The sequence below is a fragment of the Exophiala mesophila genome (assembly GCF_000836275.1).
Source record: "Exophiala mesophila strain CBS 40295 unplaced genomic scaffold supercont1.5, whole genome shotgun sequence".
Classification (NCBI taxonomy): Eukaryota; Fungi; Ascomycota; class Eurotiomycetes; order Chaetothyriales; family Herpotrichiellaceae; genus Exophiala; species Exophiala mesophila.
The window spans coordinates 3,406,179-3,427,312 of NW_015622508.1; the positions used below are offsets into that span (position 1 = coordinate 3,406,179).

A 21,134-nucleotide genomic window follows, 5' to 3' on the forward strand; every position below is an offset into this window, starting at 1 on the left:
GCCCGCTCTGCCTGGGGACTCTTACCCCAATGACCTCACCTTTGACAATCAGACTCACACATTCACACCTCACTGAACTAACTCATTAGGCAACTCAACGCTGTTGTGGTGGTGGCCAAACGGGGTGGCTTCACACCTTGACATTTGTCACTCTATTAATCCTTTCCTCTTCTCTTTGGAGACGGTCAACAACTCCTCAGCTCAATCTTACACTCATTGCCACCCCTCCTACAATGTCCTGTCCACACGTCCATTCCACAGACCTCAACCCTCCCAAGTCCTCCCAAAGTGTCTACCGAGAAGACTGTACCCAATGCTTTGACTCGCAGGACGATGAGGCTGGTATCGATGTCTGTCTAAGCTGCTTCAACGGCGGCTGTGCGGGCGATCGAAACCATTCCCTCTTCCACCACACAACATCCTCCCATCCCCTCGTACTCAACATCAAACGAACCCGAAAACAAGTTCAAAGAGACGAACCTCCTCCGAAGCTCACAAAATTGGCCATTGCAGCTGAAACAGAAGATGACAAATATCAGACGACCACCTTGGTCAAGTGCTACGCATGTGGCATCCAGGACGTTGACAAGACCACCGGCAGGCTCCCTCTGGTCGTAGACGCGGTTCTCAATGCCATGACATTTGCCAAACAAGAAGAGATCAAGGCCTGGGAACAAGAATTTACAGCCTGTGAACATACTCTGTATCTTGACCAACAAGACGGTCGGGAAATCGAATCTCAACATCTTGGAGGCTGTTCGCAGTGTGATCTGAAGGAAAACCTATGGCTGTGTCTCGTCTGCGGTAATTTGGGCTGTGGGAGAGCTCAGTTTGGTGGTGTTGGAGGCAATTCTCACGGTCTGGCCCATGCGACAGAGAGTGGCCATGGGGTTGCAGTCAAGCTAGGCTCCATTACGCCAGAAGGTACTGCGGATGTGTATTGTTACCTCTGCAATGAGGAGAGAATCGACCCCGAACTCGCGTCTCACCTTGCACACTGGGGCATCAACATTGCCGAGCGGGAAAAGACCGAGAAGAGTTTGATGGAAATGCAAGTTGAACAGAATCTCAAATGGGATTTTTCCATGATGACAGAAGATGGGAAGGAGTCGACCCCTCTGTTTGGGCGAGGTTTCACAGGTTTAAAAAACATCGGCAACACTTGTTATCTCGCCAGCACCGTGCAGTGCTTGTTCTCCTTGCCCGCCTTTCAACAACGCTATTTCCACCCAGACCAGCCTCCTCCTGTCACCACTCTCCCCGCTGAGGATCTCGAAACTCAGTTGCGCAAGCTGGCCGATGGCCTTGTATCCGACCGCTACTCCCGTCCAGAGACAAACGAGCAAGTAGGGGTCGATGATTCAGACACTCCCCATCAAAAGGGTCTGTCGCCGGCCATGTTCAAACATCTGATCGGCCGGGGCCATGAAGAGTTTTCCACCATGCGCCAGCAAGATGCTTTTGAGTTTTTGCTTCACCTGTTCAAGCTCATCCACGTGTCGAATAACGCTGATCTCGAGGCTGACCCGGTTCAGTCCTTTCGATTTGTCCTCGAACAACGATTACAATGTCTTAATTGCAAACGAGTCCGTTACCGCACAGATGAGCAAGACAACATCTCCATCCCGGTCCCGGTGCGGCGCAAACAAACCAGTGCAGGAGAGGCCCCCCTTGGGGACGATTCAAAGGGTCTTGAGTTTGAGGCAGTCTCGCTGAAAGAATGCCTCGACATCTTCACATCATCAAGTACGGTCGAGCTCACATGTCCTTCGTGCGGTTCCAATTCCGGTTTCTCCAAACAGTCCAAGTTCAAGACATTCCCCAAGAACTTGGCCATCAACCCTCTTCGTTTTGAGATTATTGGTTGGGTCCCCACCAAACTGGATATACCGGTCCTGGTTACAGCGGAGCCTTTTGATCTGAGCCAGTACAAATCTACTGGGCTCCAGCCAAATGAAGAGGAGTTGCCAGAGGATGCGAATGTTGGAGGTAGTGTGGGTGGCCCGGCAGCATTTGTCCCCGACGAGGCAGCTCTTGGCCAATTAGAATCGATGGGATTTCCAAGGGTCCGATGTGAGAAAGCTCTCCATGCGACAGGCAATGCCGACGCAGAAGCGGCCATGAATTGGTTGTTTGCACACATGGAGGATGCCGACATTGACGAGCCTCTGAATCTGGGAGGAGGAGGCGCTGCGAGCACAGGCGCATCTAGCGATGACGCTGATAAAATTTCGCAACTGGGAGACATGGGTATCAGTGTACCGCAGGCACGAAAAGCACTTCGAGAGTGTAACGGCGACGTCAACCGAGCACTAGACTGGGTGTTTAGTCATCCAGATGATCAGGGGGATTTTGGAGAAGAGCCTGGCGCTGTTGAACCTGCGAAGCCAAAGGCACTGCCGGGCATCGCGGACACACCTGCCAAGTTTGAATTGCAAAGTGTGGTGTGTCACAAGGGCAGGAGTATACACGCGGGCCATTACGTTGCGTTCATTCGCAAGGCGATTCCTGGACAAGGAGAGGAAAAGCAGTGGGTGTTATTCAACGACGAAAAGGTGGTCAAGGCGGTGGATGTGGATGAAATGTTGAGGCAGGCCTATGTCTACTTTTTCTCCTTGCTTTGAGGCGAGAGGGATGATGATGAACATGGGACTCGAAACACATAGACACTCTCTGATAAACTCACTCGGAGACTTAGATACAAATACATTGATATAAGGTATCCAACTTCGGACTTCCTATGTGGTTGGCGAGTTTAGAACCCACCTGGTGAGGGTCCTGGTGAGGGTCCTGGTGAGGGTCCTGGTGAGGGTCCGAATGCGTGAGTCGAGTGACAAGACTAGGAGTTCGGATACTTGATACTTTGAAATACTGCATGGTGGAGGTGAGGTGAGGTGATGTGATGTGATGTGAGGTGAGGCGAGGTGCCTGCGCCATCCCGTTTTACTGTTTTACTTAGCGCAGACACAGCAAGTCGTACGGAGTCCGGAGTCCGGAGTACGGAGTACGGAGTAGGTCGTGACTGCCTTTTACCCTACGGAGTACTTGGGACTTGGGCATCTTCCTTCCTTTGGAGAGGAGGGGTTGTGCCTCGGCTCCACGTGACTTGGATGCAATGATCTCATCCGCGCCTGCCTCTTGTCGTGTCTTTTCTCGTTTGGCTTTTTTTTTTGTTGTTTTGGTGGGACAAATTCAGACATGCGAGTTTGTGGTTGACCAAAGATCATAATCAACCTTGACATTCAGACTTGGTCCAATATCTCTTTTCTCTCCTCTCATTCCCTCTGCTCTTCATCTACAACCAAGTCAACATTCTTCTCAGCCCATTTATCCACAAAAGTTGCCAACTTGCCTCATAGCTGCGCCAACTACCCAGTTATAATCATCCACTTTGTTGCAACCCCACTGGATCTTCATCCACCAACACCTCCCACTTTGGCTTGTCCGTGTGACCCAAAGCCAGCCACTCAACCCTGTCAACTCAACTCCACATTCGGTCCCTCAGGTCGACTTGATCTTTTATATCCTGCGTCGTCAACGTCAACTTTCAGTCCTCACCACTCACATGTTTGCGTAAATCGCCCTCGACCTACGTCGTCCGTCCTCTTCCTCCTCAACTTTTCTACCCATTGCCCGTCCTCAACGACCAGCAATCTCCCGCCCTCATCGCACTCACCTCCCTCGTTCCGTTTTCTCTCACCGCCGCCTGATCCTCCCTCTTTTCCATACCCCTCCTCTCACCATGTTCTTCCTCCTCCGCTATTTTCTGTACTTTCTGGTCGTCTACCTCCTCACCACCATGATCACCTTCCTCCCAAACCCACCCCGAATCCTCGTTTTTGTCGCTCGCAGTTTGACAGCTTACTTCAACCTGGTCATCTGTGCAATCTACGGCGTCATCGCCAGCGCCATCCTCAAATCTCTGGGCATTCACTTCAAGTATGCCTTCTGGACTACCGCCCGCGCTTTCAAGTGGATCAATATCTTCTCAACTGGCGTCAGATTTGACATCTTGGACAATGGCCGCCAAATCTTGGATTCCAATCGCCCTGCCGTCTTCGTTCTGAACCATCAGACTGAACTCGACGTCTTGTTTCTAGCTTGGATGTGGCCTAAACACTGCAGTATAACCGCAAAAAAGTCTCTCAAATCAATGCCTTTTCTCGGTTGGTTCATGGTCGTCGCCGGCGCCATCTTCATCGACCGGGTGGACCGTTCCCAAGCAATGAAGGCTTTTGATGGTGCTGCCACGGCAATCCGCAGCAATCGACAGAGTGTGGTGATATTTCCCGAAGGTACCAGAAGCTACTCCAATGAGCCCATGTTGTTACCATTCAAAAAGGGTGCTTTTCACCTCGCTGTTCAAGCTGGCGTCCCTATCGTTCCTGTTGTCGCCGAGAACTATTCCAGAGTTTTGAATATCAAGGCGAGAAAATTCTACAGCGGCACCATTAGAGTCAAAGGTATGGAGTGCACATGCTATCCTTTGACCTCTCCTCACCCTTCTGAGTACCGCTAACCACATGTCATCTTCTTAGTCCTCGACCCCATTCCTACCAAAGGTCTAACCGCCTCTGATGTCGATGCCCTGACCAGAGATACTCGTGAAAAGATGCTCCAAGCAATCACCGAGCTGGCACAGGATCCTGACTCGAAAGCCGTCGATGCAAAGAAGCGCTCATAGGATCGTAATTTGTCCCTCCAGCCGTCTTCAATTCTCCCATCAACCTGCTCTCCAGGCCGATGGCCTGTTGCAGCTTTGCATGTGTCGGCGCGTATTGAGAAGACACTTGTCGCTAACCAGCCCTGAGGACTGCCTTTTTGGGATTGGTGAACCCATGACCCAGGATCCCGACTTCTCGTGTCGCACACCGGAAAGCCACACAGACATGCCGCTGTCTTTTAAAAGGCCACGTCTGCTCCAAGCACGAAACGCCGCCTCAGCCGTCAATACGCAGTCTCGACGTACAATATGACAGTATGCTTCCTGAGTACCTGTCGTTCGTTCGCCTGTGTACAGTCCATTCGAATTGTCAGGGGCATCCTATCACCTTCTGACGCCTTTTCCGGTCAAGAAGGTCATACAGCTCTTCGCTTACAACTTTTCGCTTTCGTGGGACGTGGACTCTCTTCTTCGCTACAAAGATATTAAAGTAAACAAGGACCTCTGAACCTGCGAAGAAACGGACAGGGGAAACCCTGTAAACATGAGTTAGGCTCCTCACTAGGCTGAAATCTCGAGATTCTTGGAATGCCTATGCCCTACCAACTCAACCCATCGACCCAAGAAAAGACCTACAGGGGAGGATGGTCGGCCCGCATCATTGACTTGTCGGACCCAAAACCGTTGGTATACTCATCGTGGCTACCGGAAAAGAATGCCTCACATTGCTTTCTGTACCCTGAGGGCGGGTCAGCAAGTTCAGATTGACTAAAGAACAAAGCAAGAGGATTGGCACGCCATCTGAGGGTCAGCCCGTCGAGTTATTGTTAGATTCTAGATCTGTTAGCCTTGTTATAGAGGCCCAGTGGAGAATGCAGAGGGACATGAATCGCCCCTATCATTACCTGAATGGTAGCTCTAGTCTACGTGAACCTATCACTCAATTCAATTGTCCAAATATTTGGAACTTCTCATTTGTATCTCGAAGTCTCCTCCTATCTTCGTCAAGGCACAGCGGTCTAACTAGTCTATGGTACCTTTGACGGGTGGGTGGCTTCATCACGCCCTCCCGCCCCGAACACAGGTCTGGGTCCTGGTGTCACGACTCTTCAAACGGCCGGACTGAGAGACCCTCTGTGATCAGGTGGTCTTTGACTTGTGATACCGTGTATTCGCCTCGGTGGAACTGTGATCAACTGTTAGTTTCCAGAGCGAAACAAGACCAAGACGAATAAAAGAGCATGGAGTACTCTGCTCTGCTGGCGGCACCGTCCGCCACTACCATTATTGCAAGGGAAGCAAAAAGGCAATGGCAAAAAAGAAAAGGGTGTCACTCACCATGCCAGCGCCCAAGGCCGCATCGACAGCAGTCATTTTGAACACTTCGGCGAAATGACTAGGCCGCCCAGCTCCTGAACTCGCAATCACCGGAATCTGCACTTCTCGTTTCACCCAACGAATTAATTCCAGATCGTATCCCTGGTTCTGCCCGTCGCGATCGATCGAGTTCAACAAAATCTCGCCAGCCCCCATCGCTTCCACGGCTCGCACCAGTTGTACCACATCCAGGTCTCGGGTCTCGCGGCCTCCCCGGATGGTACATGCATAGTAGACGTAGGCGTGACCAGTTACGGGATCCGGATGGTTCGTTTTAATGGTTTGATGGCTCGTAGACGTCGGATCCTCGACAAAGACGCGTTTCGGGTCGACACTGACAACGACGGCTTGACGACCGTAGGCGGCGGAAATGGCCTCGATACCTGTTTTGCCCGTCAATTGGGAGTCATTGGCATAGTACTCTTCGGCGGCCAACACCGCATCGGATCCGATCGAGACCTTGTCCGCACCGGACGAGAAGTAGAGTTTGGCAATGTCGAGGGCGCTGTACTGCTGCTTGGTCACGGGGTCGACCGTGTCGCGGATCCCGCCTCCTATAGTCAAGGGGACGAAAACAGATTCGCTGGTTAAACGGAGGATCTCCAGCATAGGGAGGTCTTGAACAGGACAGTCGCGGAAAGAGGTAATGTTGAGGAAGGTCACCTCATCGGCTCCCTGAAGATAGTATTTGCGGGCCATGTCAACAGGTTTGCCCATGTTTCGAACACCCTTGGAAGATGTCTTTTCTCGGACATCGTATTGGTCACCTTTTGTCACCACCAAGTCGCCAGAGTCGTTGGTGCGGACATCGAGACAGGCTATCACTCGATGCGTCAGCCCATTGTTCTTGGAAAGCGTCGACAGTGTGAGATCGTGGGGCATGGTGGTTAGGATCGGAGGAGGAACAGGGTCCGTCCACATGGCCCCGTCTAGGAATGCCTGAATGACACGCAGACCCGCTGCGCCCGACTTCTCAGGATGAAACTGGGTGGCAAAGACGTTGTCTCGCCCAATCGCACCGATATATTCTTCACCGCCATATGAAGCCACGGCAACAGTCCATCCTTGTGACTCGAGGACTCCAGGGACGTAGGGCGCGAAATATGAATGGACATAGTAGTATTTGCTTGTGGGGCTGAGCCCGTAGTAGGTCTTGTCCGGGATCCGCACAGCATTCTGTCTTTCATTGAGGATGGCATCATTCCAGCCGATGCATGGAACCGCTTTTCTCTTCCCCTCGGCATCTGTTGGCTGAAATTTCTTCAACGACGAAGGGATCAAGTTGAGGCCAGACACGTGAGGAGCTTCTTCGCTACCGGCAAACAATGCCTGGAGACCAACGCAAATCCCAAAGAAGGGCTTTCCAGCTTCAATGTGGGCCCTGATGGCAGGAAGATAACCTGAGGACTCTAGGCTTGATAGGCAGTGGCCAAAGTGGCCAACGCCGGGGAGGATTATTTTCTGTGAATGAAACAGGCGATAAGTTAGAGGAGGCCTTCCAAGATACAGAGGGGGAGTTATCGCGCTCAAGAGCGGCGATACGATGACCTCGATAATCTCGATAGGGCCATTGCTATTCGGCTCTTTCTTTCAGGCAAGAGAGCGGTCGCATCCCGCAATATCAAACAGCTCATGGTCACACGTCAAAAAGAGACAGACTCACCTCAGCATTCTTGACGTCCTCGGGACTTTTGATCCATTCCACCTCATAGCCACATTTCTCAATAGCATTGACTAGAGATCGAATGTTTCCCGCGACATAGTCGAGTAGGTGAACTGTTGGTCTTGACATCCTGATTGATTGGGCCGTGCTGAAAAAAACTTTGGCTTAAGCCAGTGAAAAGTAATCGCGTTTAGAGTGGGAGGCGCCTAGCGACACATCCTGGATGATCGGCGAGAAGAGTGATATATCTGTGGAATAATATTTTCAATGTCTAGACCTTGCTGTATGTTATCAAGACTTGTTCTGCTGATTCTGGAGAGAAACTGATTTTATGGTGGGTTGAGGTCAACTTCTGACCAATCAGAATTGCCGAATTGTGACTCACTCTCAACGCCGTCGAGGCATTCAAGCAGCCCGGCGACGAGATGATAGATTCAATCACAGCTTTCAGGCCAGAAGTTTGCATGTTCGACAGGGTATCGACTGCACTTGGAAATACCATGTTCCCTCGAGTGCTGTTTGAAATCGTATACATACTGACAACATCCATATCTTGCTTATGAAATTGCATCAAGAAAAAAATCTCAACCCTATAGTACAGTGCCTGCTTATGTCAGGTCTTCTCTCTCAGTCATATCTTCCTGTTCATCTGTGCTCATCGCTCGCTAAAACCAAATCTTGTTCCTACACTCGTCCTAGACAAAACCCTACTGAGTTGTTGCCCGAATAGCCTGTAAAAGCAGAGCAAAAATCAGCCCTCTGGCGACTTCCTGCACCTGAAGACAATCAAAAACACGACCCAACGCCTCGCCACTGGCTGCCTGACCCATAACGCTAGTCAATGCCTGGGGCATACCCCTCTCGACCAAGAGTTTCCTGGCTTTTATTCTCAGTGCCTCCTTTTCCTCAGCACTCAACTCTTGCGGCCACTTTGCTAGCTCTTCGGGAGTCGGTAAAGTGTTCTCCCGGAGCTTGTTGATGTGGTTGGCGAGTCCGTCATCAGAAAAGTTTGCGTCGATGACGGATTCTTGCAGCAGAATTCGGATGGATTCAATCTGTGGGTTTTGAGGACGGAGAAGGTATGTTTTGGCAGCTGACAGCAAAGACAGTCGGATTGTCCAGGCACTGGAGAGCGAGTACAGCTCCGTTAGAATGGCAAAAATCAGATCAATCGTCACACGGGTTTCTGCCTCGTCGATTGGGAGGTTCTTGCGCAAAGTCGTGCTTTTGATTTTGGCTGGTGATACATTCGGACTGGATTGGGCCAGAGCAGGAGTGCTGGTGGTGTTTGTGTTTGGAGTCATGTCATTTACCGAGGGCTCGAGAAGTGCTGATACCTCTGTTTTGGTCAATTGGTGAGGGTCGGCGGCTGTGATTGTGTCTTGCCGGCTTCGAGGGGGTGTTTCTGGTATGGCCTCTGTCAGCGTGCGAGGAACTGGCTGGTAGTCATCTGATATTTCACTGGGTGGAGGCGGGATGTTGAGTATCTCCTCTGACGGTCGTCCAGAGTTGATGCCACCAAGCATGGATGATGACCGAGATCTAGGACCATTCTCACTCGAAGGAAGCCCGGACCCTGGTCGCCTAGGCAGTACAGGCTTGGCTTCGAAACTGTCACTGCTCTGACGAGCAGCTTCTGAACTGTACTTCAAACTAGACGGGGTTGCTGTATCGCTTCTTGACGACTGGGCAAATGCCCGAGAAGGAGTGGAAGTCGACTTCTTTTGCACACCTTGTCCTCCCGCGACCGCACCAAAGACGCCTGACACGCCTCCAAATACAGCCTTACCACCTCCTGCAATATTCTTTCCACCTTGACCAAGAACATTGATAAAGTTTTTCCCTACATTCTCCAGGGCGGCACCACCCTGACTCAAGACATTCTTACTTTGAGCAGGAGCCTTTTGGAGGCCTGTTTCCTTGTCCAAAAATGTTTTCATGGCAGCAGTCTCAGCGAGTGGCTCGAACTTGAGGGCAAATCTCAGGTAAGCCTCTAGGGACTGTATCAACGTGGCACTGTTCTGACCACGCCAGCTGGGTAAGGTGGGATAATGGAGCGAGAATTCAGAAGCGCTAGTCACAGGGGCAATTTTTCTCAAGGTTTCATGTAAAGGATCAAAGTCGGAGAACTTGCGGGTAACCATCCAACCCGGGAAACGTTGTGAAGCAGGCTCGATTTGCAAGAGATATTCGCTTTTGGGGGGCTGTTTGAACGTCGACTGGTCGCTGACGTCCGAGAGATCCATAATGGTGATGGTGGCATTGTGTAATGTGAGCGGAATCGCAACCATGACTTCAGTTGGTGTTGGAGCGGTCGAAACGGATTGAACGGGACTGGCAATCTCACCTAACTGGTCAAAGTTGGTAAAAGGTGGATGCTCTCTGCTTGGACTTGGATGCGCCGAAGGGAAGGCATTCCCGTCAACGTCAAAGACTAGAGATGAATCCAGCGACTGTTCAGAGCGACGATTGCGGTCACTGTCTGAAGATGATGGGGTAGCCAGACCGACATCGGTGGTCGCAACAGAGCTGGTTTCTTCCAGGTCCGAGGGTGGGAGACCCCTTTTCCTGCGTGCTTCGTCTTCCGCGATCATCTCATTGAGTCTCTGAGCTTCTCTCATGGCTTCTTCCATGGCTTCTTCCGCTTTACTGACGCGTCGACTGTGGCGCTTGGAGGAGGCGGTAGCAGTAGTGTCTGATTGCGCAGCGACCGTGGCCAGATCTCCGACGCCGGCGTCAATGACATTGAGCAGTTCGGGCTCCCCGGCTTCCAAGAGGTAGACGATCCATGTATTGATCCATTCCGGCTTCGAACACGTAGTGATGGTGTTTTCCAACAACAGCGAGGCCAGGGTTTCGCGCAGAAAGGTCCGAGCGAGTGGGAACCCATAGGCCTTTGAGTCCAAGAAATTCTGGAGGATGTCATCGGCAACGAGGTTGAGTTTTCGATCTTGCTGCTCCCTGCTGAGAACATTTGCTAAGTTGCTGTCAGGTTGGAAGTGTAAATATGTTTGGATGGCCTTCTCGGCATCCTGGTTGGAAGACGCCTTTAGCGCGGTCGACAGTTCGCTCAGAAAGACGATGGCGATCGAGGTAGAATTGGCAAGAAAGTCGAGAAAGGGGTCGGCAGGTCGCTTTCGAGACAGATGATTTGAGAAGGAGAGAATGAAACTGGTGAGGACCTGTCGGCTGCCGGTTGGGAAGGATTGGTCCTTGGGGAGCAGCGGGCTGTACCACCACTGGACATAGTCCCGGATGACGGCATCAGTGAGATTGGTTAAGGCCTCCTTTGTTTTTGGTCGGAAGCCGCTGTAGTCGAGAGGTTTCGCTGGGTCGACCTCATCAGCTACAGTGCTGACAACAGAAAGTGAATCTGAGCGAGCGTGGCGCTGATTGTCCCTCCAGTCTAGAACTCTTTTTGCAACCTCTATACCCAGCTCCTTCCTCTTGCGGCTCCCTGCGGCCTTGTCTGTATCAACGCCATCTGCTTGGTGTGCCTCCCATGTGGCATGAAGTACGACACCGCCTACGGCACCAATGAGGACCAATCCGACCCGGCCGAGGACTAGATACGTAGAAGCGCAGAGGCCGACGGCACAGGCACCGAGAGTCTCGTTGCTAGCATTTGCAAAGAACCTTAGAGTAGCGTCAAGTGCAGCTGCGGAACTCAAGGGTCGGGCGGTGGTCTCTGGTGGCGATGGCGGGACTGGTGTCGAAGGGGACTTGTTTGGAAGTAGCGCTGCTTCAGGGGTTTGGGGAGGATCTTGGTCGATGGATTCAGTTTCTGGGGTAGGGTCAGAAGGGTCGGGCATGGTGATCAAACTGGCATGATCTCAAGTCAAGGTAAGGAGTTGACAAATGAAGCAATTCAAATAGAGCATGAGAGGTCAGAGGAAGTCAGAGAAGCGTGCCATGTGAGATGCGGTTAGGAGTTGACCATAGAGAACCACAGGGGAACAAGAGTGAAGGAGCATGGAGCTGTGGAAGGGTATCTACCTGCCTTAGATACCTTACCTGTATAAACTCCTTGCTGGGGGCTAATTCTGACTTTGAGCCCGAAGGACTGCGCCGGGGTGGTCCAAGCCACTGGGTCAGGCACTTGTTGGGGGTAGATTGGGGGCGCCTCGGGCTGCTTCACAGTAATAAGCTGAAGTGTAATACTGAAGTAATCAAGTGAGGGGTGCCTGGACTTGCAGCCACCATCAGGGGCCGAGGGGCTACTAAGGTAGAGTCTCTAACCATCCCCCAAGTTTCAAATAACAGCCTACCTCAGTTAAAGTCCCTACCTAAGGTACCTTTGCTACAGAAATGGAGACATTAGAATAGAAATACACCTGCAGTAGATGGAGCTATATGTGCTCTGCCACTTCATTAATATTCAAGGTCAACAAGCAGCAAGGATATAGAGACAGTCAAGGTATTGTTGTAGAGTCGTGAAGGTGCACTCACTTTAATGCTTTAATGTGATCCATCAAGCCAACTGCAATGGACCGGGGTCCACAATGTTCGTCACCCCGCATCAAAGTCCCAATGATGCTGCAGATCCTACTGTAAATAGCGTTCCTGGTCAAAAAAAAAGTTGAAGCCCGTCAGTTTTGTTTGGGTTGAGTCTTTTGCCTGCTTGGTACCAGTTTCTCACGCATCACATTAAGGGCTCCCTTTTCAAAAGTCAAGACTTGCCCTTGCTTGTGTCGACGAAATTGAATACTTTAATATCCCTTCTCCCCCTAACACCATCCACATCTTACAATGCCTGAAGACTTGTGCTCGGCTTGTCAGGAGCCCCTCCTGATAGAAGTTGAACCAGACAGCGATGCCGAGGAGTCAAAGTCGGCTGCAAAGATCAATAGTGTTCCTGATGATGTTCTATTGAATTGTGGTTGTCACTATCACTGGTAATTCCACACAACGCCCAATCCTGTGTCATTACTCGTCTAATCTATTTCTAGGGAGTGTTTTCTAGATGCCTACAACATCACCCAATGTCCCAGTTGCGAGAAGAATATATCTTCACTGGATTCCACCGGACAACAACAAGTTCTGGTCGTCCTGAGAAACGAAGGTGGCGTGCAGACTGACTATGACATCCTACCTGCTGCTACCGAAGAGGCATATCTGCGTGCATACCCAGAAGAACGGAGAGGACATGCCTACCTAGAATTTTGTCGAGAGGGAGATATCGACGCTATTGTTCATCTGGTTCAGGATGGTCGAGAAGATGAAGAGCATGAACAAGAAGGCGATGGATCACAAGCAGAAATCGATATCTTAAGTTACCGTGGGACATTCGAAGCCGTGGACGGGACTGGTCTTCACGTGGCAATCCGACACAACCAGCAAGAGGTTGCCTGGCTTCTGTTGGCTCTCGCTTCGGAATTGGAATGGTCCAATTTCCCCCCCGCTGTGCTGGAGGCTATGAAAAATCTTGACCTGCAGAAGGAAGATAGAAGATCGCAACCAGACATTCGCACATTGGAAGATAATGATGGACGCACACCAATGGCTCTGGCCAAGGAGGTCGGAGGCATCTGGACACAATGGCTGGCCCAAGGTTGGTTGGCCCCCTCAGCCCCATGAAATGCCCAATGTCTCACTCCATAATTCTCTACACGTTCCCATAGGAGTAAGGCAGGGTGCGATAGAGATCTAAAGCTTTAGGAGTGAAGACTTTTCTCCGGTATCCGAGTGAATCAGAGGCATCATGGGAGCGAGATATGCCTGATGCAAAGAAGATTCCGGTGCTGGTGACTTGCACATCATGTGCGATCACGAAGAATGTATTTGGTGTGCGTGCCATGTGCCACAATGGATTTTTCATCGCCTTCTCCCTTGTAGATGGTGACAGTAGTGAAACCTAGGTTCCTTCCGGCTTTGCTGACATTACCCTCAATGGTCAAGGTATCATCTAGCTTCGCCGTCGAAACATACGAGACGTGAATGTCGGTGCTGAGTCCAGTCTTTTCCATTCCGGTGCTTGCGATAGCCATGCCACCCGCCCAGTCCACAATGGTGGCCGATACAGAACCATGAAGGGTCCCTTTCGAGTTGAGAAGGTTAGGGTGTACCTTCAAGCTAGCCACCATTGAGCCATCGGTGGCGCTCACAAGCACAATGTCGGAGAAGAAGAAGCTGTAGACTGGAGAATTCTGCGAGACACGTTCCCAACATGATTGAACATACTCGAGTGGTGTTTTGAGAGACGCCATGTCGAAGGAGACAAGTAGCTCCGACCGATGGAAAGGAATCTGGGGAGGCTGAACACAACGGAACGAGGGAACAGTGCAGAGTAGCGCAGTCGTTAAAATTCCCAAGAATGTGCACCGTGCGTCGACTGTTACACCTTCCAGTTGACCAACAAGCCCAGTACGCTACCGGATAAACTTCGGGCCTGGCCGACCAAAAAAACTTCCTTCGACCCTCGACAAAATTATCGCCTCTGGTTGCAGTACACAACTCGAACGACGTTTACCATTCCACGACTCGACAATCCAACATGAGCAAACATAAACTAGATGACGGCCCTCAGCTGGCTAAAGACGAAAAGAAAAGACGCAAGAAAGATAGAAAAGAGAGCCTCAAGTTTCAAGACATTACTCCCAGTTCCACAGATGCCACCGCCGATTCCACTCCTGTACCAGAGGATCAGGATCAGGATCAGGAGGCTGCAGTCTATAAACCTCACCCATCGCTTGACACTATCCCTCAAACTGACGTCGACTCCTTCTACAAAACTGAGTCAGTTCAGATCGATCATGGCTCGCACGATCCCCTCCGCCCTATCCTCTCCTTCACCCACCTTCCCACCGAGTTGTCTACACAGTTCGCCTCTGTATTTTCTACCTTTGAGAAGCCTTCTGATATACAGTCTGCTGCCTGGCCGTTTCTCCTTTCCGGTAAAGATGTAGTCGGCGTCGCAGAGACTGGCAGCGGCAAGACAATCGCATTCGGATTGCCTTTGGTGGTCCGACTCGCCAATCTCAAAAAGAAAAAAGGCATTCGAGCTGTTGTCATTGCTCCCACACGAGAACTCGCCATTCAGGTCTTTGAACAAATCACCACTCTTTGCAAAACATGCTCGAAACTCAAGGCTGCCTGTATCTACGGTGGTACCAACAAGGATGAACAACGTCGCAGCCTCAACGGAACCAATATTATTGTTGCCACTCCGGGTCGCTTGAAGGATTTCATGTCTGATGGCACTATCGATGTCTCAAAGACTCGTTATCTAGTACTCGACGAGGCAGATCGTATGCTCGACAAAGGTTTCGAAGACGACATTAAATTCATTGTTTCACACATGCCATCGGCCAAGAAGCGACAGACGGCCATGTTCACCGCGACGTGGCCCAAGTCCATCCGTGACTTGGCGTCCACCTTTATGAGGCAGCCTGTCAAGGTTACCATCGGTCGCAACGACACCGATGACAGTGGCGAATTGCGTGCCAACACCCGCATTGTGCAGAAGGTCGAGGTGCTCGACGGCGCTATGAAGCAGCAACGTCTGCTGCAGCTGCTCAAAGAGCACACCGCAGGCAAAAAGAGGACGGATCGCATCCTCGTCTTTTGCTTATACAAGAAAGAAGCCGATCGCATTGAAAACTTTATCCGCGGACGTGGATTCAACGTTGCGGGGATTCATGGTGACATGTCACAGTCGGCACGAATTGCTAGCCTGGAGGGCTTCAAATCTGGCAAAGTGAGTCTCCTCGTTGCAACAGATGTGGCTGCTCGTGGGCTAGACATTCCCGAAGTCAAACTGGTCATCAATGTTACGTTTCCTTTGACTGCGGAAGATTATGTACATCGGATCGGCCGAACCGGACGTGCGGGCAAGGATGGGCTCGCGATCACTCTGTTCACTGAACAAGATAAACCACTTGCCGGCGGACTGATTAACGTATTGAAGGCAGCGAAACAAGAAGTGCCAGAAAGCCTGATGAGATTCGGGACGACGGTGAAGAAGAAGCAACATGATAGCTATGGTGCATTCTACCGTGAGATCGATGACGGCAAGACGGCGACCAAGATTACGTTTGACGATTAATGGGGCTTGTTGAATATACCACTTGTAACGCTTGGTTCATCATGGCGCCTATTCTAGCCCTGTGGCTGTTCTGAGATACATCATTCTCGAATCCCTTTCTCACTTGCGATCCGGCTGCAAATATGGGATACGCGCCACAAGGCGAGGAGGTACAAGGTCTCGCAGGAGCTGAACCAGGAAATCGCCTTCGGTGATGACGCTGCACAAGAAATGGCTAGAATTAGTATAATTCGGGTAGAAATTCTGCGAGTAGAAAAGACAATGCGATATGACACGACATGCCGAATCATGACACACGTTTTCATCGCCTTTGAGATCCAATCACGTGCACAAAAAGTCCGAGGACACAACCCGGCCATCAAAGGGAGAGGAGACTCACATGGATGTTGCCAATAACACTGTACCCGCCCCGATGCCGCCCCATTGCTGCGATACCGACATTGACCCATTGCGATCCCACAGTATTCCATGCCCAGTGACCACGACACCGACGACACTGGCGACACAGACACTGGCAATGTTCGGACATGCATCTCTCCACACGTTGGGTGTGGCCCCCTTGCTCTCCTCGGCCCCTAACCTGGCCGCGTCTCTGTTCTCCTGGACCCAGTGCCAGACAAATCTTAGACCCCAAAACGCCCGCGCTCCCATGTTCACCGTATTGGCCAAGACCAATCCACGGGCCCCCATATCGAATTTCGAGAGGAATATCCATGCTGCACCAGCGTAGATGCAGGTGAAGGCGGCCATCCACAGGCTCTGTCTCCTCAATTGAGAGGGAGTGGCAACACTGGTGACAAATGCATCAAGGATCCCGTTGATGGCGCTAAGGGGTAGATAATAGACATAGCAGCTCAATAGAGAAGTTGTGGCAGGAGAACGCCAGGTGGGCGGGAGCAAGTAAGGAGTGAGCCACGGAAGAATAGCGGGAGCGATCGAAAGGAGAGGGAGCGTGACGAGGAGGTAGATTCGAAGAACTGTGGTCAGATGCTTCAGCGCCTTCGATTTTGAATCGTGATCTTTTGACCAAGATTTTCGCTCAGTCATGGTACTCGTTGTAGACGAGACTGGAATCGAAGACAACAGTCGCCCGAAAACATTGCGACTGCTCTCCTCGACAGGTTGGAGAACTAAGCGGGCGAGAAGACCTCCGTAGTTGGATACCAGGGCAAAGGCACCTTGGTCGGACAGGCTAGAAAAAAGTGAGAGGACAAACGCATCTCCCTGGGTGAGAAGAAGCTTGAAGACGGATTGCATATACATTGTGGCGGCGAGGTGAAGTGTAGGGATGTGAAGAAGGGAGAGATAATATGGTGAGCTAACGCTTGTTGACGGCGGGCACGTTGATGATTCGGATGAATTCGAGGTCGAGATGGGTGACATGAGACGCGGCATCAAATGAAAATGATTTTTTCTCGAGGACTGTAGGACCGGAATGAGATATAGTGTAAAGAGGATGACAGCATAGGCGGCTTGTCCGGTAGCAAAAGGAAGGATCGAGGGTGACCATCCCTTTGCACGTCCCAGCAGAGCTGTGAGACAAGCGACAATACATCGAGCCATGGCGGCCAGGGTTTCAGCTCGGGCTCTGTCTTGATATAGGGCCTCTTGCTGAATGACAACGAAACTTGGTTCAGCGGCCAATTCAGCCAGGGTGGCCAAAATATAAATCTTGAACGAAATATCAAAGTATGGAGTGTTCAGAGCCTCGGATGGAGCGGATGCGAGATAAGACCACCCGAAAATGACAGATACAACCACTCCCAACGCGACGGCGAGGTAGGAGAGGTTGACTACTATCTGCGTCTGGACACCACTCTTGACGACGCTCTTTTGGGCCGTGTTGCCATCTTCCCGATTGGGAGGGGCTCGCTGTAGAGCTACACGGAGACTATCTCGAGCGAAATAGAGACTGGTGACGGAAACCAACTCAAGCTGGACCGAAATGCCCAACAAGGTTGGCGAAAGGAAGCGAAGCAGAAATTGATTACCGATAAATGTGAAGGCCCTAGACGTGACTTGGATAAATATTAGTAGCAGGGTGCCGCTTCCTGGAGCTGATCCCATTGTTCTTGCGATTCTGTTGGGTAATTCTGTAAGACGCTCTCTGCTAAGGTTCAGTCGAAGTCGTCGTATCCATCAACAAGTGCCATATCTTTGTTATGACACATGGTCTTCTTCAAGATGCATTGAAATGGTGTAGGAGATTACTTCTAGACTTTTTCGACCCATGGATTTACTTCAAGGTTGTTCGGTTTAGAATGCAGTTTCGATTAGTGACTGGTGTTGGTGTTGGTGTTGGTGTTTTGAAGAGGATGAATTGATGTGATACCTAGTATGATGTGTGAGAGGTGGCCTTGGTTGCCAAGAAGCCTCCCTCCTGTATACTTTATCACGAGTGCCTCATGAGGTAAATTCCCCAAATCACTGCCGTTGTTATGGACAGCAAGAGTTCAAAACACGTTCCACGCTTTCTTCTTGATCCCAGTCTATTGCAAAAGCCGCCCTGGTACGGTACGTGCGACGTGGATCAAGTAATGCACACTCCTAAAGCTCCTGAAGCCATGGACTGATTGGATGGTCACACCCTCGATGACTCCAAGTACACTGGTCTTACAAGATGCAAATGAGCGGAAGCCAATCCAGTTCATATCTCGTCCACATCCATCTTCTCCACCACCACCAAGCTGTCCGAATCACTGCCGTTTCCCAGCTCTTGGATGGTCACATACCGACCAATGTCCTCTTTTGAAATGATCTTCTCATTCAGCACTGCTGTGGTACCCCGAGCGAATTTGTAGTTTCGTTCCTTCCGTACACGTTGGTTCGGGGTGATGTGGTTTCTCATCAACTGTGTTGGCTTGTCCTTTTCCATCACGCACACGTCCACATTACTCCCCGATCCCAAATCATTGAAGATACCGGCGAGGATGGCATCGGAGCACAGCTTGACGGCATCGTCTCGTGTCAAACCGCTCTTCCAGCTGGATTCAAAGACAGCCATAGCCGCCAGAGAGCCAGACCCCATCGTGACGTAGGGAAGCTTGTCCGTAGAACCGTGTGCATGGACGGTGAAGAGACCCACCCCAGTGGGATCGACACCAGCCACCACAAGATATGCACCAATATGTCCCTGATGCCGGAACAGATGTTGTTTCAACATGGTCATGACGGTGACGACACGAGGGGCCCGACCAGTGGATAGTGAATGAAGCTCGAGGTTGGATGAAATAAGGGCGGTGGTGAATTCGGTATCGGCGGCGGTTCCAGCACCTGCGCACCAGATACTGGGGGAGATGTAGTGTAGTTTTTCACAGTTCTATCCAGGGTGAGTATTCATCAGTGGAATGTCGAGGGCAACTGGGCTTACCTTGTCTGCCACTATAGGCCCACTGGTGGCTCGAGTGTCTGCTGCGATCTGGATTTGCGTTAATTCTGGGCTGCGCCCCGTCATGGAAGAGTGGTAGACTGACCACAACACCATTGTCGTATATGCATCCAACGATTGTGGTACCAGTACTCGTCGCCTTGGGCAAGGGGACTCCTCGTGCATGAAGTGCGGCATTGCGATTGTAGTTGCTGAAATCAAAACCGGGCATTGTGTCGGACGATTAGGCCAGTAGCCCTTGCGAGGTGGGAGGTGTAAATGTGCGAGCCAGGATATGAAAGGCGCAAGGACACGGTCAATCTCTAGGACAAGGTGGAGGATGGGCAGAAATATTATGGTTGGGGAGAAGCGGTAAATTGATGAGATGATGGGTTGATTGATGTCAAGGCAGCTTTGGGTATGCGCAATGGTCGTCAAGTTGATACGGAAGAGCAGCAATGACTGCAGGCGTCAGTCGGACAGGACAGAACGCGTCTTACAGCCACATGATAGATGAGTCAGCAGGGTCACGAGTTTCTTGGCTCTGGCTACGGGGGAGTCTATTTCTTCAAAAGGCAATATACGAATGCTACGGTGAACCATAGATGTGTAATACGTCAACTGCGTTTGGCCCACAAACCCACCACGGCCTTCATGTTACACCGTGCCCATCCATAGCGATTGTCTTCATCATTCGACCAGAGTGCCCTCCAGAACTATCCTCCGCCTACTCCGTACGTCCCTCTCCATACTTTAGAATGAGGAGAAATTACTCCACATATCCCTCCACGGATGGGAACTCCAAGCCACCCACAGACGCAACCTCATGGTCGAAGCATTTCCTTCCCCCCCCCCCCCCCCCCCCCACCCCACCAAAAAGGCTTTTAGGAATTCTTGCTCCAGACCAGCCTTTTTTTTCACTCTCATGGCTTGCTATGCAGTTTCAAAGGCAGCCACATAGCATGAACAATGCTTAGGAACCCAGAATGCTTTTGTCGGTCGTTCATCGCTAAGAGCTGAGTCTTTGACTACTTGTGCTACCATTGTCGAAACCTCGTCCGAAATTGGTCCGGCGTTTCCCACACAGACCATTAAAGAGTCATTACTTAGAATAGGGATCAAGACGTGGGCAAACCCAAAACGGACAGCTCCACTGGATTGGCATACGGAGTACAATACTATCAGCTCCGACCAACATCTTTGACTCACCTGACCGGTCACCCTGTCACACACCTGTATACATACTTCATACAAAATGTGGGGACGCCACGACACCCAGGGCCCAGGCACTGCAGGCTACTCATTAACACTCGAGACTTGGTCGAAAATAATGCCCGACTTGTTGTTGAAGGCCATCGTGGACCTTGTCTGCACCATTAGCACGCCACCTTGACCAACTCTCTGCCTCTCCAGCTCTCACGAGCCCCTTATCGCCAGGACGCATAATTCGTGGGCTACCCAATGAGTCAACGCTATGTCTACTGGCATTGTAAATCGCTGCGTGTGAACACGGCAGAAACTAGATGTTTTTGAGATCTTGGAACCAGGCACACCTGTCAACCGCAACAAACACGTGCGATGTAATAGTGCGGTCTAAGAATCGGTAGCGAAGGGGTCGAGAGTTTTTGACTTGTTCACTTCGATGGAAAGGGTCAAGGTTACTCAAGCGTGTTACCGCGCCGCTCATCCTCACCCACCGGATGCGCCGCCGTGGCTGGACGACTTCAAACCAGACTGCTGGGTCGACAGGTCGTCTTTGGTCATCTTCTCATTTGAGTTTGCCCAAGATATTCAAGATATTAGGAAGGAGAGTTGACCATGCTTGTGGGATACTCCGTTGTCTGCAATACCTGTGCATGCATTCTTAGGCAACTTGGAACGACCGAATCAATGCTGTTGAAGTGGAGTTCTAGGAAATCAATTTCCTGAGTAGTCGAAACTTGGTGTCAGGCATCACTGACTATCTTCGACGCCAGTCTCGAGAAAAGCGTCGCTCTTGGCCATTTCGAGATGTTGACCT

The 21,134-nt window shown here is 51.0% G+C and overlaps 9 protein-coding genes across 10 annotated transcripts; 4 read left to right on the forward strand and 5 right to left on the reverse strand.

Annotated features, from left to right (window-relative positions):
* Positions 1 to 15: 15 nt before the first annotated feature.
* Positions 16 to 2,714, forward strand: PV10_07892 (uncharacterized protein). Its single transcript, XM_016372848.1, has one exon. The coding sequence runs from the start codon at positions 234 to 236 to the stop codon at positions 2,622 to 2,624; it is 2,391 nt and encodes a 796-aa protein (XP_016222180.1). The 5' UTR covers positions 16 to 233; the 3' UTR covers positions 2,625 to 2,714.
* Positions 2,715 to 3,480: 766 nt separating this feature from the next.
* PV10_07893 (uncharacterized protein) lies at positions 3,481 to 5,601 on the forward strand. The gene is made up of 2 exons (XM_016372849.1): positions 3,481 to 4,463; positions 4,539 to 5,601. The coding sequence occupies exons 1-2, from the start codon at positions 3,743 to 3,745 to the stop codon at positions 4,682 to 4,684; spliced, it is 867 nt and encodes a 288-aa protein (XP_016222181.1). The 5' UTR covers positions 3,481 to 3,742; the 3' UTR covers positions 4,685 to 5,601.
* On the reverse strand, positions 5,142 to 7,985 carry PV10_07894. 2 transcript variants are annotated; one of them, XM_016372850.1, is made up of 4 exons: positions 7,704 to 7,985; positions 6,002 to 7,501; positions 5,569 to 5,849; positions 5,142 to 5,497 (listed from the first exon to the last, which is right to left on the reverse strand). In XM_016372850.1, exons 1-3 carry the CDS (start codon positions 7,830 to 7,832, stop codon positions 5,763 to 5,765), a joined length of 1,716 nt encoding a protein of 571 aa, XP_016222182.1. In that variant the 5' UTR covers positions 7,833 to 7,985; the 3' UTR covers positions 5,142 to 5,497; positions 5,569 to 5,762. The 2 variants fall into 2 exon arrangements, with proteins under 2 accessions (XP_016222182.1, XP_016222183.1); XM_016372851.1 differs by lacking the exon at positions 5,142 to 5,497 and having other exon boundaries at positions 5,531 to 5,849.
* A 222-nt stretch (positions 7,986 to 8,207) lies between these two features.
* On the reverse strand, positions 8,208 to 11,655 carry PV10_07895 (uncharacterized protein). The gene has a single exon (XM_016372852.1). The coding sequence runs from the start codon at positions 11,513 to 11,515 to the stop codon at positions 8,411 to 8,413; it is 3,105 nt and encodes a 1,034-aa protein (XP_016222184.1). The 5' UTR covers positions 11,516 to 11,655; the 3' UTR covers positions 8,208 to 8,410.
* A 676-nt stretch (positions 11,656 to 12,331) lies between these two features.
* On the forward strand, positions 12,332 to 13,280 carry PV10_07896 (uncharacterized protein; the record flags this gene model as incomplete). Its single annotated transcript, XM_016372853.1, has 2 exons — positions 12,332 to 12,598; positions 12,653 to 13,280. The coding sequence occupies exons 1-2, from the start codon at positions 12,453 to 12,455 to the stop codon at positions 13,278 to 13,280; spliced, it is 774 nt and encodes a 257-aa protein (XP_016222185.1). The 5' UTR covers positions 12,332 to 12,452.
* On the reverse strand, positions 12,979 to 14,008 carry PV10_07897 (uncharacterized protein). Its single transcript, XM_016372854.1, has one exon. The coding sequence runs from the start codon at positions 13,907 to 13,909 to the stop codon at positions 13,460 to 13,462; it is 450 nt and encodes a 149-aa protein (XP_016222186.1). The 5' UTR covers positions 13,910 to 14,008; the 3' UTR covers positions 12,979 to 13,459.
* A 148-nt stretch (positions 14,009 to 14,156) lies between these two features.
* On the forward strand, positions 14,157 to 15,781 carry PV10_07898 (uncharacterized protein). Its single transcript, XM_016372855.1, has one exon. It carries the CDS (start codon positions 14,197 to 14,199, stop codon positions 15,745 to 15,747), a length of 1,551 nt encoding a protein of 516 aa, XP_016222187.1. The 5' UTR covers positions 14,157 to 14,196; the 3' UTR covers positions 15,748 to 15,781.
* Positions 15,782 to 15,846: 65 nt separating this feature from the next.
* On the reverse strand, positions 15,847 to 17,814 carry PV10_07899 (uncharacterized protein; the record flags this gene model as incomplete). Its single annotated transcript, XM_016372856.1, has 2 exons — positions 15,847 to 15,946; positions 16,127 to 17,814. The coding sequence occupies 2 exons, from the start codon at positions 17,812 to 17,814 to the stop codon at positions 15,847 to 15,849; spliced, it is 1,788 nt and encodes a 595-aa protein (XP_016222188.1).
* A 187-nt stretch (positions 17,815 to 18,001) lies between these two features.
* On the reverse strand, positions 18,002 to 19,565 carry PV10_07900 (uncharacterized protein). The gene is made up of 3 exons (XM_016372857.1): positions 19,221 to 19,565; positions 19,118 to 19,165; positions 18,002 to 19,066 (listed from the first exon to the last, which is right to left on the reverse strand). Exons 1-3 carry the CDS (start codon positions 19,344 to 19,346, stop codon positions 18,395 to 18,397), a joined length of 846 nt encoding a protein of 281 aa, XP_016222189.1. The 5' UTR covers positions 19,347 to 19,565; the 3' UTR covers positions 18,002 to 18,394.
* Between the last annotated feature and the right edge of the window lie 1,569 nt (positions 19,566 to 21,134).